Here is a 13638-nt window from a genome sequence, read left to right on the forward strand (position 1 = left end):
AGCAATATCCAACAGAAATGTAATGTGAACCATAAATGTAAGCCAAGTATGTAATTTAAAATTTTCTAGCAGTCACATTAAAGAAGCAAAAAGAAATAAGCAAAGGGACTCTTAATAAAATATCTTAAAATATCTTATGTAATCCAATAGCCAAAATAATATAATTTCAACATGTAATCAATATTAAAAATAAGATAAGATACTTTGCATTTTTTTCCTTTTAAATCATTATAATCTACTGTATATTTTGTATGCACAGCACATATGAATTCAGCCTAACCACATTTCAGCTGCGCAACAGCCAAATGTGGCTAGTAGTTAACATACAGTTCTAGACACTGTAGGTTAGGGAAGTAGAGGAAATCTTATCTTTGTCCCCCATCCACCTCGCTACTAATTACACTTTTTTTTTTCAATTTGCAAAGTCCCTTCACATTCATTATGTCATTTGATAGGAACATGTCTCATTTTGAAGGACGGATTAGATTTTACGAAGTGGGGAAAATTTTCATCAAGAAGAAACACATGAGCAGGAGCAACAGGCTGGACAACAAGGGGTCTATCAGGAAATTAGAAGTCAGGAAGATAAATGTGAGCTGCATCAGGGAATCCATCAGTGCTACACCAGGGAGGCTGGGCATTATTAGGTGGCAGGGGTGGGAGAAAGTGAAGGTTGGTAGCAGGAAGGAGGCAAAATTGGATTAAACTGGCAGTTACGTACACCATAAAAAGGAGTGGGACAAGGTAAAGGTGGTTCACTAGGAGATCACTGCATTAAATCTCGGGAAGAAATGATCAAGACAGAGAAATGGAAAGGAAGAGGTAACTTAGCAGAGTCTGGTACTCAAGAGATCTCGATGTTAGTTCCCTTCCTCCTTTCTTGACTGGTGAATTTTTCAGGGAACTTTTAGAAAGACAGCAACCCCACCAATCCTCCCTACCCCCAGGTCAACCAACAAATATTTGAGTACCTACTATCTGCCAAGGGTCATGATAGAAATTGAAGGTCTAAAAGGCAACAAGGCAGGTGGGGTTCCTGACTTCTTAGATCCTGTATTTTCTCAAAAGAGACAAAAATCAACGATCAGATAAATAAAATAATTTCCCATTGTTAAGCACTATGGAGAAAATGATCATGGAGATGAGTGACCAGGAAAAGGTACTCAGAAATGGTGACACGTACAAAGGATAAAAGGAGCTATCTGTGAGGAATGCGAGGAACCAGGGAAGAGTACTCCAGGTGGAGGGAAAAGCGCATGCAAGGTCTTGGAGGCATGAAAGAACATGGGGGGGGGTGTGGCTCCAGAAACTAAAAGAGCAATGTTGAGAAAGCACAATATGGGTGGGGACTGGGGCAGAAGGTACAGCGAAAAGTGTGAGCAAGTGGACAGGTCGTGATGAGCCTGTAGGCCATGAAAAGAAACTGGATTTCATTTTAAGAGCAATAGGAAATCACTAAATCTTAGCGTCTTAAAGGTACAAGGGCATGAGATGATTTTTATTTTTTAAAAAAAGCATTCCTGCTGCAGTTTGAAAAACTGGTTAAGGCTGTCAAAGGTGGAAGCTGGTATTTCAATTAGAAGGCAAGGAGAGTAGAGCAGGTCAGGGATGATGGGGACATGGTCCAGGTTAAAAAATGTCCTTGGAGGCGCCTGGGTGGCTCAGTGGGTTAAAGCCTCTGCCTTCGGCTCAGGTCATGATCCCAGGGTCCTGGGATCAAGCACCACATGGGGCTCTCTGCTCAGCCGGGAGCCTGCTTCCTCCTATCTCTCTGCCTGCTTCTCTGCCTACTTGCGATCTCTGTCAAATAAATAAATAAAATCTTTAAAAAACAAAACCAAAACAAACAAACAAAAAAAAACGGTCCTTGGTACAATTAATGACCTTCCCCACTATTTTTGCAAAAATGATCCTTTATGATTGTGCTGCAAAAGTCTCAAAAGAAGGGACATTTGGGTGGCCCAGTCGATCAAGCAGCTGCCTTCCGCTCAGGTCATGATCCCAGAGTCATAGGGCTCCCTGCTCAGTGGGGAGTGTGCTTCTCCCTCTGCCTGCTGCTCTGCCTACTTGTGCTTGCTCTCTCTCTATGACGAATAAATAAAAATATTTTTAAAAATAATCTCAAAAAAAGTAAAGGATATTGTCCTATTACACAATTTGGAGGGGGGTAATTGCTCCCCAAAAAGTCAATATTAAATTAAATGTTTGCTCTAGGCTTGAGGACATACTTAAAATCTTAACCAACACTATTAAGTACAAAATGTAATGATCCGGAGGGGGTAACCTTTTCGAGCTGACACGTGGCTTGAGCACTTGGGACTTGGGAGTGGGGGAAAGGTTGGGGGGGGGTGTCACAGCCATTATGACTTGGGGTAGGGCAGCCAAGTACAAAGGCCTTGAGACAGGACTGAGTTTGCCACGTGGCCACCAGTAAGAACAAGAGAATGGTCTCGCGCTACAGATTTATTTTCAGGGTTGCCTTGAAAGACCCTAGAGGACCTGCGCCCAAGGACGCGCTCACAGACCACTGGATGCAATAAGCAAGAGGATTTTATTCGGGCATGCTCGGACTCCCAGGGACACTTGACCATGAAATCCGCGAGGGATGGGTCAGTGTCTGAGAGCCCCGATCTGTTTCGGGAGTCCCTTAATATAGAATTTTACAGTCCATTACATCAGAGCCCTCACTTTTCTAGCCAGTAATTTCAAAGCATTACAGTAAGGCCTACACATAGGTAGCCAATCCTTTAAAACCAACCATACATTCTGGCCAGTCACCGTTCAGGTAGTGTACAGGAGAGGGTACGTGTTGAATTGCACGTTTCTAACCTTTATCTGTATACGTGCTGAACCGCACGTCTCCAGCTAGCGTACGTGCTGAACCGTACGTCTCCGGCCTTGGTACGGGTTGTGTCTCCGGCCTTGGTACGGGAGGCAACCCTTATCAATTTTACTTAGTAGTAGGGGAAATTCTTAACAGGGGAAGGGTATAACTTTATTTGATTACACAGTGAACGAGGGTTTAAGCAGTTTTTTATTTCTTAGCAAAGCATTAGAAGCATTATTATACAGAAGCCAGACACAGCCGGGTTAAACACAGATTTTTGCTATTCGTTATCCTGTTATGCTGCTTGCCGACTCCCTTATCTATGGTCAGCTGGCCACAGTTTCTTAGTTAGCATAAGCTGGTTATAAAAAGAATGGTAAAACTTATAGGCTATACTATAGTTCTGACCTGGGGTCCTTCAGCCTCACAGGAGCTAGGAACCCCATTCAGAAACACTGGTTTTACAAATAATGAACACATCTAACGGGTGCCTGTCTATGTATTCCGAAAACGGGACACTAAAGCTCCGTCGGGTTTGGTCACCGCCTGGGCCCAAGAGCACTGCCCTCCACGCCCTCAAATATCAACACTTCTGGAATATTCTCAGGAACTTCCTCCTGCCAGCACTTCTTCAAGCCACTGTACAGCTTCGCCTTCCCGTCCCTGGGTCCGGCAAGCAACCAGAAAACAGTTTCTCCTCACCGGGCGGGGAAGAGGAACCCTTCCAGCGCCATTCCCCAATGCAGGCAGGTAAGCGCGCGCTTACGGGTTAAATCCCAAACATCACTTCCGGTCACCTGCCCCGCAGCCCTCGCTCGACCGGAAGTCGCCCGCGTGACGACGCAAAAACCGGCAGTCGTGTGCGTGTTCCTCCCAGCAGCCAATGGGTTCTGTCCACCTCCTTCCTCCGTTGCTGGTTGGTCTAACCGCGGACTGTGACGTTCAAGGGCGGGGCGCAGAGGGAGATACCGAGGCCGAGAGGAGCCAAGCCCGTCAGTCGCTCCGGAAGCCGGCAACAAGCGGCGAAGATGGTTTACATCTCGAATGGTGAGTTGCAGGGTCCTGAGGGGCGGCCGCTGGCCTGGGAGGCCGGACCCGGTTTTCTTCCATCCTCGCCCGTCGGCCCAGTACCTATTTCCCGAAGTCGCTGGGCCCCGCGCCGCGTCAGCCGAGCGTCTCTGAGCTCGGAGGCGGGGGGAGCCGAGGTCCCGGTGCTGACGACGGTGCCGGCTACCCGGCGTCCTCGCCCAGCTTGGTCGCTGACGCGCTCTTTGCTCTCGGGCGCCCGCGTCCTTAGCTAGTAATGACAGCAGGGCTAGCGCCGTCTGTCTGCGTGGCGCCCGTGTCTGGGCGCTGTTGTAACTTTCGCGCTATTAACCCATTCCGTCTCGGCGGCCGCCCTGCTCAGGTCGTCGTTTGGTTACCCGATTTTAGGGGCGGAGATTCTGAGACGCCGCTAGGCGCAGTAGGTTGCCTGGCGGCACGAAGGTAGTTAAGGATGGCTCAGTGGGCTTTGGAGCAGAGGTGACTGCGGTCCGCGTCCTTGCTGTTACCTTCTAGACGGTCTTTATAATGTAGAAGGAGAATTGAATAAGTGGGATAGCCCTCCCTTCCCCCTCTCCCGCCCCCGGGAGTAGGTAGCTAGTCATACACGTAATTTTTTTCTCTGCCCTAATTCCGAGGGGCGCAGGAAGAAGCACCGCCCCCTGTAGGCACAAAGGTAACTATTCCTGGAGTAGAGAATCTTGAGAGTGACTTCGTTCTGCGATTCTGCAAAGAAAGTGTCGCCTGGGTGGCTCAGTCGGTTGAGCGTTATCGGACACTTGATTTGACTCCTGTTGTGAACTGAGGGTGGTGGGATCTGCCCTGCCTGCGGCTCCGCGCTCAGCGGGGACTTGGCTTGGAATTCTCACTCCCTTTGTCCCTACCCTGTGCGCTCGCTTCCTAGCTTGTCCTTTCAACAAAACAAACGAATCTTTTTTTTTTTTAATTTTTATTTATTTATTTGACAGACAGAGATCACAAGTAGGCAGAGAGAGAGGAGGAAGCAGGCTCCCCGCTGAGCAGAGAGCCCGATGCGGGGGCTCGATCTCAGGACCCTAAGATCATGACCTGAGCCAAAGGCAGAGGCTTAATCCACTGCCACCCAGGCGCCCCAAAACAAATGAATCTTAATAATAGTTAAGTGCTTGAAAAGGAAAGACACAATATGACTGGGTCAGACCAATGCCAAAACCCTCTGCCACCTGGTTGACTCAGGTGGAATCATGTGATATTTGGTGCAGTCTCTTAGCAAGCAGGATCCGTGGAGCTAGGTCCTTGTTCTCTTTGAATCATCTGTTTATCTTCAGAGAGGATGCAGGTGACGAGTAAGAAGTCTTCTGTCTGAGTGCATTTTGTATTTCTCTTCAAATATGCCTTCCCGCCTCCTCCTCCAGTTAAAAATCTCAGAAACAAGTGGGGTGATGGACACTACCCAAAAGCATCAGAGTTTCATCTTATTTGGGGCACTTTTTTTTTTTAGCAGACTTTGTGCTATATCCTTTATTGGTAAGGCTGGCAGCTTCTATGTATGCATTATGGTGTCATTCTTTGTAGTACGTCTTTTGTAGTACGTGCATTGTCATAGTGAAGTGGGAGAGTGAGGTTTGTATCTCACGCAGTTGAAAATTGAATCGTGGACATAGGAGAATGAGTAAAGTGGTAAGAGTTTCATTAAGTGGGGATACAGAAAAAGCTTTCAGGAGTGAGAGGGGTCCCAACAGGGTTGCCACTGAGGGTTTTTAGGGCTGCTCTTTTATAGAAAGCTAACCAGGGAACTTAAATCCTTCTAACATCTCTATTGATAGCACCATAGAGTAAGGACTAGTAATAACACCTTCAATGGCTTACTTTCTTTTTAGGGTCAGGTAATTCTTTGTTGGTCACAAGTAGCTGTTATAACAAGACCCCACTTCTGACACCTAGGGCAGGGTGGTCAAGTTTGTTCCCTTATTTCTGGTTCCCTCACACCTCCACATTTTTTGTGATTTTTGTGAGCCTGATCCCGTAGCTCGCTACCTACCTCTCCCGACCTAGCCTCACCTGTACCTTACTCAGTAGTGGATCCACATAAATAACATAAAGGTTCTATTAAGGCCTTTTATCTCACCTTTATAGTTGAGAAATGCCAGTTATATCCAAGCAACTTATTTCCCTCTGCAGATATTGGGAGGGGAGCTTTCTGCCTTCAGAAGCTAGGAGGGAAAAGTGCTAAAGCAAGATAGAACAATGCAAGTGCATGCAGAGGATTCTTTAGAGTCCCAAAGAAAGAATTGTTGTGTTCTGGTTAGATCTCTCTTAGGATTGAATTTATTAGCACTTCACAGTGACAGAACATTTCTCTTGCTATCACATGACTTTTTCTTCAGCAATCCTAAATGTTGACTAGCTTTGAAATACCTTTTCTCAGAGCAGGAAAATATCATATCAGCCAATGAAGCAGAGCTAGTAAGAGGCAGAACCAGAGCGTATCACCCACACACTGGCTTGAAGTTTATCCCTTTTTTGTCAGTAGCTCCATTGAGAGCTCAGATCCAGATGGATCCTTGAAAGTAAGGCAGTCAAAGAGGAATTGTAGACCCTGACTGTGAGGGCGGATGTCAGTGTGGTGAAGCCCTTGAGAAAATGGAGAGGAGAGGTGGTTGACAGCTGTTCTTTCAAAATATTCTGACCTCTTAATATCAAGACTAAAACTCTAGAGCTATAACTTTTCATGTTGTAGCTTCCACTATTTAAAAGTGGTTTGAAAAATAGATCCTCATTTTTGCTTAAGATAAAATGAGTCCATAGGGGCACCTGGCTGGCTCAGTCAGTTAGGCGTCCAAGTCTTGATTTTGGCTTAAGTCATGATCTGAGGATCCTGGGTTTAGCGTGTCAGGCTCCACGCTTAGTGGGGAGTCTGCTTGTTCCTTTCTCCTTCTCTAAAGTAAATAAATAACTCTTAAAAAACAAACAAACATGGAATCCATAATTAGAATCAACAGCATCCCATTACAGTGGAATTACAGAAGAATTGTGGCTATTTTAATGAACAGGGCAAGTTCTCTTCAGTACTTAGAATATCCAGACTCTTTGATTTATGGAAATTTTAACAGAACTGTAAAGATTTTTTTTAAAGATTTTATTTATTTATTTGACAGAGATCACAAGTAGGCAGAGAGACAGGCGCGGGGGTGAGGGGGCGCGCGGGAGCGGGCTCCCTGCTGAGCAGAGAACCTGATTTGGGGCTTGATCCCAGGATCCTGAGATTATGACCTGAGCCGAAGGCGAGGCTTTATCCCACTGAGCCACCCAGGTGCCCCATAACTGTAAAGATCTTAAGGGTATATATAAACAGCTTTTTTTATACAGGAAAGAGACTTTGCAGGTGAAAAATGTTTTCACATTTCACATTGTGAAATATTTTACAATTTTTCATTCAAGTGGTGTGAATATTCTTTTATATTTACTCATTCCATTTGTTTCCTCAAAATACTTGAATAAACAGATTCATGCACTGGCATTCATACCAGCATTGTCACAATAGCCAATGGGTGGAAGCAACCCGAGTGTCCCATCAACAGATGTATGCATAACAAAACGCGGCATATACACATGATGGTAATATTAGTCAGCCTTAAAAGGGGGGGGGATAAGTTTGACATACCTGCAATGTAACATGGGTGAGACATGAAGACATATAAGCCTGTCATCAAAGTAAAAATATTATGTGATTCCTCACATGAGGTTCCTAGAGCAGTCAAATTCATAGAGACAGAAAGTAAAAGGGTGGTTGCCAGGAAGTAGGGGAAGTGAGAAAAGGGGAGTTAGTGCTGAATGAGAGTGAGTTTCAGTTAGGGGAAGATTCAGAAAGTTCTGGAGATGGATGATGGTGATGGTTGTACAACAGTGTGAATGTACTTAATACCATAGAACTATACACTTAAAAATGGTTAAAATGGGAATTTTTAATTTGTATTTTACCATAATTTAGAAAGAGGAAAAAAATACTTGAATTGCCGCTCACCAAAATTAGGAACATAGGAAAACATTTGACATATTAAAAGACCTGTAGATCAAAGAGCTTTATTTACTTCCCTGAACCCTTCTTTTGAAGGACACACAGATAACAAACCTTTCCTTGTGTTGGCCATCTGGAACAGTGAACAAGTTGAAAACTGAGTCTTACTATTCCCTAAGCAATGGTAATTCAGTGGTAATTCCCTAAGAATGGTAATACATCTTGTGTCAGATTTATAGTTCTAACTGAAGTTTCTTTTTTTTTTGTCTGTAGGACAAGTATTGGACAGCCGGAGTCAGTCCCCATGGAGATTATCTTTCATAACAGATTTCTTCTGGGGAATAGCAGAGTTCGTGGTTTTGTTGTAAGTGTTAACAGTGCTCTTAATAGCCCTGTTATTTAAGTTAACAGAAGTACATTAGGTACGTTATGTTGAGGTTCTTAAGCTGAGCTTTTCAAAAACAGTTTTTAATTACAATATATATTTTTTAATTATTAGCTTTGCTAAGGAAAATGAAGACTTTTGTGGTGGTAAAGCTGACTTATACATCTAACAAGTATGAATATGATAGTTTAGAAGCTTGACTGTGGCTTAGCCTTGGTGTTGTCACCATTTCAGTCTGCATCTATGGAGCCGGGCCTTCCCATTCTAATGCCAAATGACAGTGCCCCACTTTCTCTCTGCTGTTTCAGCTCTAGTGTGTATGTGCAGCTGTTACTCCAGATTATACAATAAACCAAGGAGAGGTATTTGATCTTGATACAAAATATCCCAAGTAATAAAATTGTTTTTTAAATTGTTAGAATTGACACAGAAGCCAAAAATTTAAACTTTACCATAATTTCAAGCAACTTTTAGTTAAATGCATTTTTTGGTCTTTCCCATACTATTTGTTTTGTGAAAATTATTCATCACCTACCAATAAGTCTTACGCTAAGTTGGAATATATGTATATATTTGAACATCACGTGGCAGAGAGCTGCATGGATGCAGAGATGTGGGAGACTGCCCCTTCATCTACTTTAATTCGTATTATAATGGGTGTTGGGCTGGGCATGATTGTGGGAGGTGGACATCAGAGCAAGTTACTCCAAGTGGAGGAAACACAGGAAAGATGGCAGAGAGGTTTGAATGGCAGACTGCGATCTTTATACTTAATTGAATTGTCACTGTGATTTAATCTGAAGGCTGCATGTAGCACAAGTAGAAGGAGGGGGAATGGAAGAGATCGTTCTGTAGAAAAATACAGTGGGACAGAGGGGCATTAAGTTACCCAATACAGAACTTCCTTAAAGTCTCGCACATCTCACCTACTCCCTATTATTTTTTTTAAAACATTGTTTTAACTTCTTCCCCTTCCACAAGTAAAGAAAATTCCATACAGATGGTTTCCCAGAAGCCCTGTGCTTCTGGCACACCACCCTAGGCTCCTCCCTCAGCAGGGTAACATTGGACAGACTGTTGACAGGGGAAATGTGGGGGAAATGAATGTGCAGTGCTGTAGGAACAGACAACGAGGCCTGACAGCTGATGTAAAGTGGAGAAAGGAAGTTGGGGATGGCTCTGGTTTCAGAGTCACTCCTAGACTCCGTCAAGGAGAGTTATTAGCATGTAAGAAAGATAAGGAATGGGGGCTTCCTTCCATGGCACCTGTGTGGACACGTGCTATGTGCTGTTGTCCAGGTGGCTTCGAGAAATTTTGGGGTTGGAACTAAGTTGGTTTACTTTAGTCACTGCTCACACACATAACTGAAACTATGGAGATACATTTTATAATGTTGGAAGTGATATTTTTGTTTTCTGCCCCTTATTTCAGTTTCAAGACTCTGCTTCAACAAGATGTGAAAAAGAGAAGAGGCTATGGAAGTTCCTCTGATTCCAGATACGATGATGGAAGAGGGTAGAGCTTTTTAAATTGATAATAGATATTTTTACCACTCTGTAATTTTAATTAAGTTAAAATTATAGGTGGATAGGCATAGGCTCATGGAAATAAAGGTTTAAATTCTATTTCATAAAATTAATGCATTGCTGTAAATTAAGTCAAGTTGCTTCTGATTTGATCATTAGAGTCACTTTGACAAAGCTAAAATGTGTATCAAATATCCTATGGGAAAAGTCCAAATTAGAGGATGAAAACTGATGACAACCCTTAAATCTAGAGATTTTACTTTAGAATCTGGATTCCCACTGGTAAAGAAAACCAGAGAAGATGAAGCGGCATGAAGTTGGGCTTACATTTCCAGGAAGCTGGGTTTCATTTGGGCTTTCATTTACAGGGAGGACTGTTCAGATCATCACAATTCCTTGCTTGACTCACTTTTGTCATGTGCATTAAGTGTTGGGTCCCTGTATTTGAATGTTCTCAACTCCTGACCTAATTGGCAGTTCCTATTTTAAATAGTCTGTTCGAGTGTTTGGAAGGAATCGCTTCATGTCTACTAAACAGCAGAAATTAAATTTTCTTTTATTAGGCCACCAGGCAACCCTCCCAGAAGAATGGGTCGAATTAATCATCTGCGTGGCCCTAGTCCTCCTCCAATGGCTGGTGGATGAGGAAGGTAACTTAATAATTTGAAATTACTCTGCAGAGATTTCATTTTGAAATATCCTCTTAGGGAAAGTTTTTTTAAGAAAACAGAACTTATCCAATATTTTGTTACTATTCAGACATCTTATGTGGAAAAATAATTCTATCTTAACCCTTGAAAAATTTATTGTATTTTATTATCAAAGTGTCTTTTGAAAAACAGTTCCAAAAAATGGGATTGTTGGATTTTTTTGGTGCAAACCTAAATTAATAACTAGTAACTGATTGTTATAACACTTTCTTTTAGGTAAATGTCTGCTCTAAGAAGCAGACAACTGGACATGCACATTCGTAACAGAGGGAAACCATCAAGAAGTAGAGTGCTGACCATGCTGAACAAGGAATTGAATGTGTGTGCCTGAACAGGGATTGCTCTGTGTCCTCACAGACGAATGAGGTTGTGCTGGGAATTCCCTTCCCAGGGATCTGGCATGACTGACATGCAGTTCTTCTATAAATGTACATGTTTGTCTCATTATCTTTTTTGTATAGTTTATGAAAGTATTAATATAGTTTTAATAAGTAAATATTTTTAGGTTACAGACCTTGACTTCTCATCTTTGTATAATTAAAAAACTCCAAATTTGAAGAAAAATAAAAGGTTGTGTATTCTGTATTGAATATAGTGTCACCTTTTTAACTTGAAATAGTATTCATTGTTAATTTGTTCTCATTTATAAATAAATCACATTGTATTTATTCCAGTAGTATGCATACAATTTTATCTTGAAACCTATTTGTCCTATGAATCTTTAAAACAGAGTATCAGATTAGCTATCATATATAATTATCGGGGTAATTATAAAGCCATAACCGACAAACCTGAGTTACAAAATGAAGATTGGCTAGGTGGTCTTTAAAATCATAGACTTCTGTGTTATACTGACAAATTTGAATTCTAAAACATTACTTAAGATACTGCCTGTTAGCTTTCACACACACACATACACACACCCTGTAAATGCTGATAACTCACATTCTATGACTAGAATGGAAGCTCGATGAGGTTGGGATTTTGTCTTTTTTACTGAAGTGCTGCATGTGATAGGCACTGAATTATCTGTTGGAAAGATGAATAATACAGATAATTCTTTGTGTTTAACAGTCTTTGAACCGAAGTGTTCAGATAAAAGCATTTTTTTTAAGATTTTGAGAGAATGAATGAGCACACAACTTGAGGGGGACGGGGGTGGCTGGTTGTACAAAGGAAGAGGAGGGAGCCTAACACTGGGCTCAAACCCTGGACCCTGGGATCATGACCTGAGCTGAAGGCAGATGCTTAGCCAACTGAGGCACCCAGGTACCCTGGGTAAAGGCATTTTTATATTTACTTGGATATATTTATTCAACCCTGTTTGCCAGGAAGTGGAGATGTGGTGGCATGAGAGCTACTGATCTTCCAACATAAGGGAAGGGGCAATTACAAGACAATTTTCAGGTTAAGGATAATAGAGACAGTTATTGATCATTCAAGTCTGTGTCAGACATTTTATCTTTTACATATTCTGACACTACAGTAGGTAGACGATACTTGCATTATACAGATAACAAGCAAGGACTCAGCAAAGTTTTGTGATTGTGTGGCTAGTGAATGGCAGAGGTCATTCTGTCAAAGCACTTAAGTGGGGAGAAGACCTGGGTAGTCTCAGGACGTGATTGCTTCTCTGTGCATGTGATTCATGATCCCTGTGCACCCCCCCAACTCCTCCGCAGGACTCTATATTTAGGGCTATTCTACAGTCCTGACTGCCTCTGGTATTTAGCTCTCTCTGAGCATGAGGTAGACCACTGTAGGGCAGAAAGTAGCCTATTAAGTGGCCCGTGTTCAGTTATTGTCTTTGCTACTCAATAGCTTATGTTCTTGACTAAGTCATGTCGTTCTATCCCAGTGTACTCATCTATGAAGTGGGGATTAAATTCCTACTTCAAGGGATTCTTCATTCAGCAGTATTTAATCCACCAATATTTATTGGGTGCCTACTGTGTGCTGAAGATAATGGTGGAGAGTAAGACAAAGTTCCTTTTTAGTGTGGGAAACGGTGAGCAGCCAAGTACAGACTTAATTCCTGGTTCAGAGGTAGTAAGATAACAGGGAGGCTTCTCTGAGGTGACATTTGGGTTGAGACAGACTGAAAATGAGCACACTGAAGGAAGAGCACTCCAGGAAAAAGGCAACAGCATGAGCGGTGGCTCAATGATGGGAAGGGCTTGACATGTCTGAAAGGCTGAAAGTAAGTGTAGCTGGAAATGCCAACAGAAGGAGAGCGATGAGGTGAATTTAGTGATGTAGCAGGGACTGGATTAAGAATGGCTTTCTAGGCTGTGGTTAGTTTAGATTCTGTTCCATGAGCCAGGAAACAAAGCATGGGTTTAATTTTTGAGAATACTCATTGGTGCTATTATATGGAGTGCTAGGTATGTAGTACTGATTGTCTTAACTACATACTTTAAAACTTGACACTTGGGCAACCGACTGAAGAACAGACTGAAGGAGGACAAGACCAAGCAGGGAGTTGGGTTAAAAGGCTGTTACAGTCCCGGTGAGATGGTAGTTTGGGCTAAGTAGTAGCAGTAGGAATGGAGAAGTGCGTTCGTTCAAGATGTATTTGAGCGACAACAGGATTTGCTGATGGATTGGACAACTGAAGAATAGAAGTGTTATTTACTGAGATGGTGAGAGAGACCGTAGTGTTGAGGTGTGGGGGCGGACGGATCAAGAGTCAGTTTGGGCTCATTTAAGTTTGCAATGCCTTGTGGATATCCAAATGGAGATACCAGGCAATCTGTTGTCAGTCTGGATCTCAGGGAGACTTCCAGACGGGAATCACGTATTTGGGAGTTATCTTCATATGTAAAGCCACGAAACTGGATAAATTGGCGCAAGGGATGTGGAGTGAGGCGCCCTAATTCAAGAACACCTTAACATCAGAGGCCGGACTGAGCATCACCAGCGCAGTATGAGAACTAGAATATGCGTGGGGTCTTGGAAGCGAGCAAAGAAGCCGTGAGCTAAGCCAAAAGACGCGTACCCGCTGCTCCTGCGTAAGCCCTCGAAATAAAAGCAAGTCGGCCGTGGGCATGCTACCGCCAGGACCAATCGCAGCAATACTCACCCATCACGCCCCACCCCCTCCCCGCCCCCTCCTCCGGGTGGCTCCGCCCCTCCGCTTTCCCGGAAG

General features: G+C 43.1%; 1 protein-coding gene across 1 annotated transcript; it reads left to right on the plus strand.

The window, feature by feature from the left end:
- The first annotated feature begins 3723 nt into the window (after positions 1-3723).
- SELENOK (selenoprotein K) lies at positions 3724-10434 on the plus strand. The gene is made up of 4 exons (XM_013052989.2): positions 3724-3874; positions 8142-8232; positions 9686-9769; positions 10344-10434. The coding sequence occupies exons 1-4, from the start codon at positions 3856-3858 to the stop codon at positions 10432-10434; spliced, it is 285 nt and encodes a 94-aa protein (XP_012908443.2). The 5' UTR covers positions 3724-3855.
- The last annotated feature ends 3204 nt before the right edge of the window (positions 10435-13638 follow it).

Source organism: Mustela putorius, unplaced genomic scaffold, assembly GCF_011764305.1.
Source record: "Mustela putorius furo isolate JIRA1106 unplaced genomic scaffold, ASM1176430v1.1 tig00000095_pilon_pilon_pilon, whole genome shotgun sequence".
NCBI lineage: Eukaryota > Metazoa > Chordata > Mammalia > Carnivora > Mustelidae > Mustela > Mustela putorius.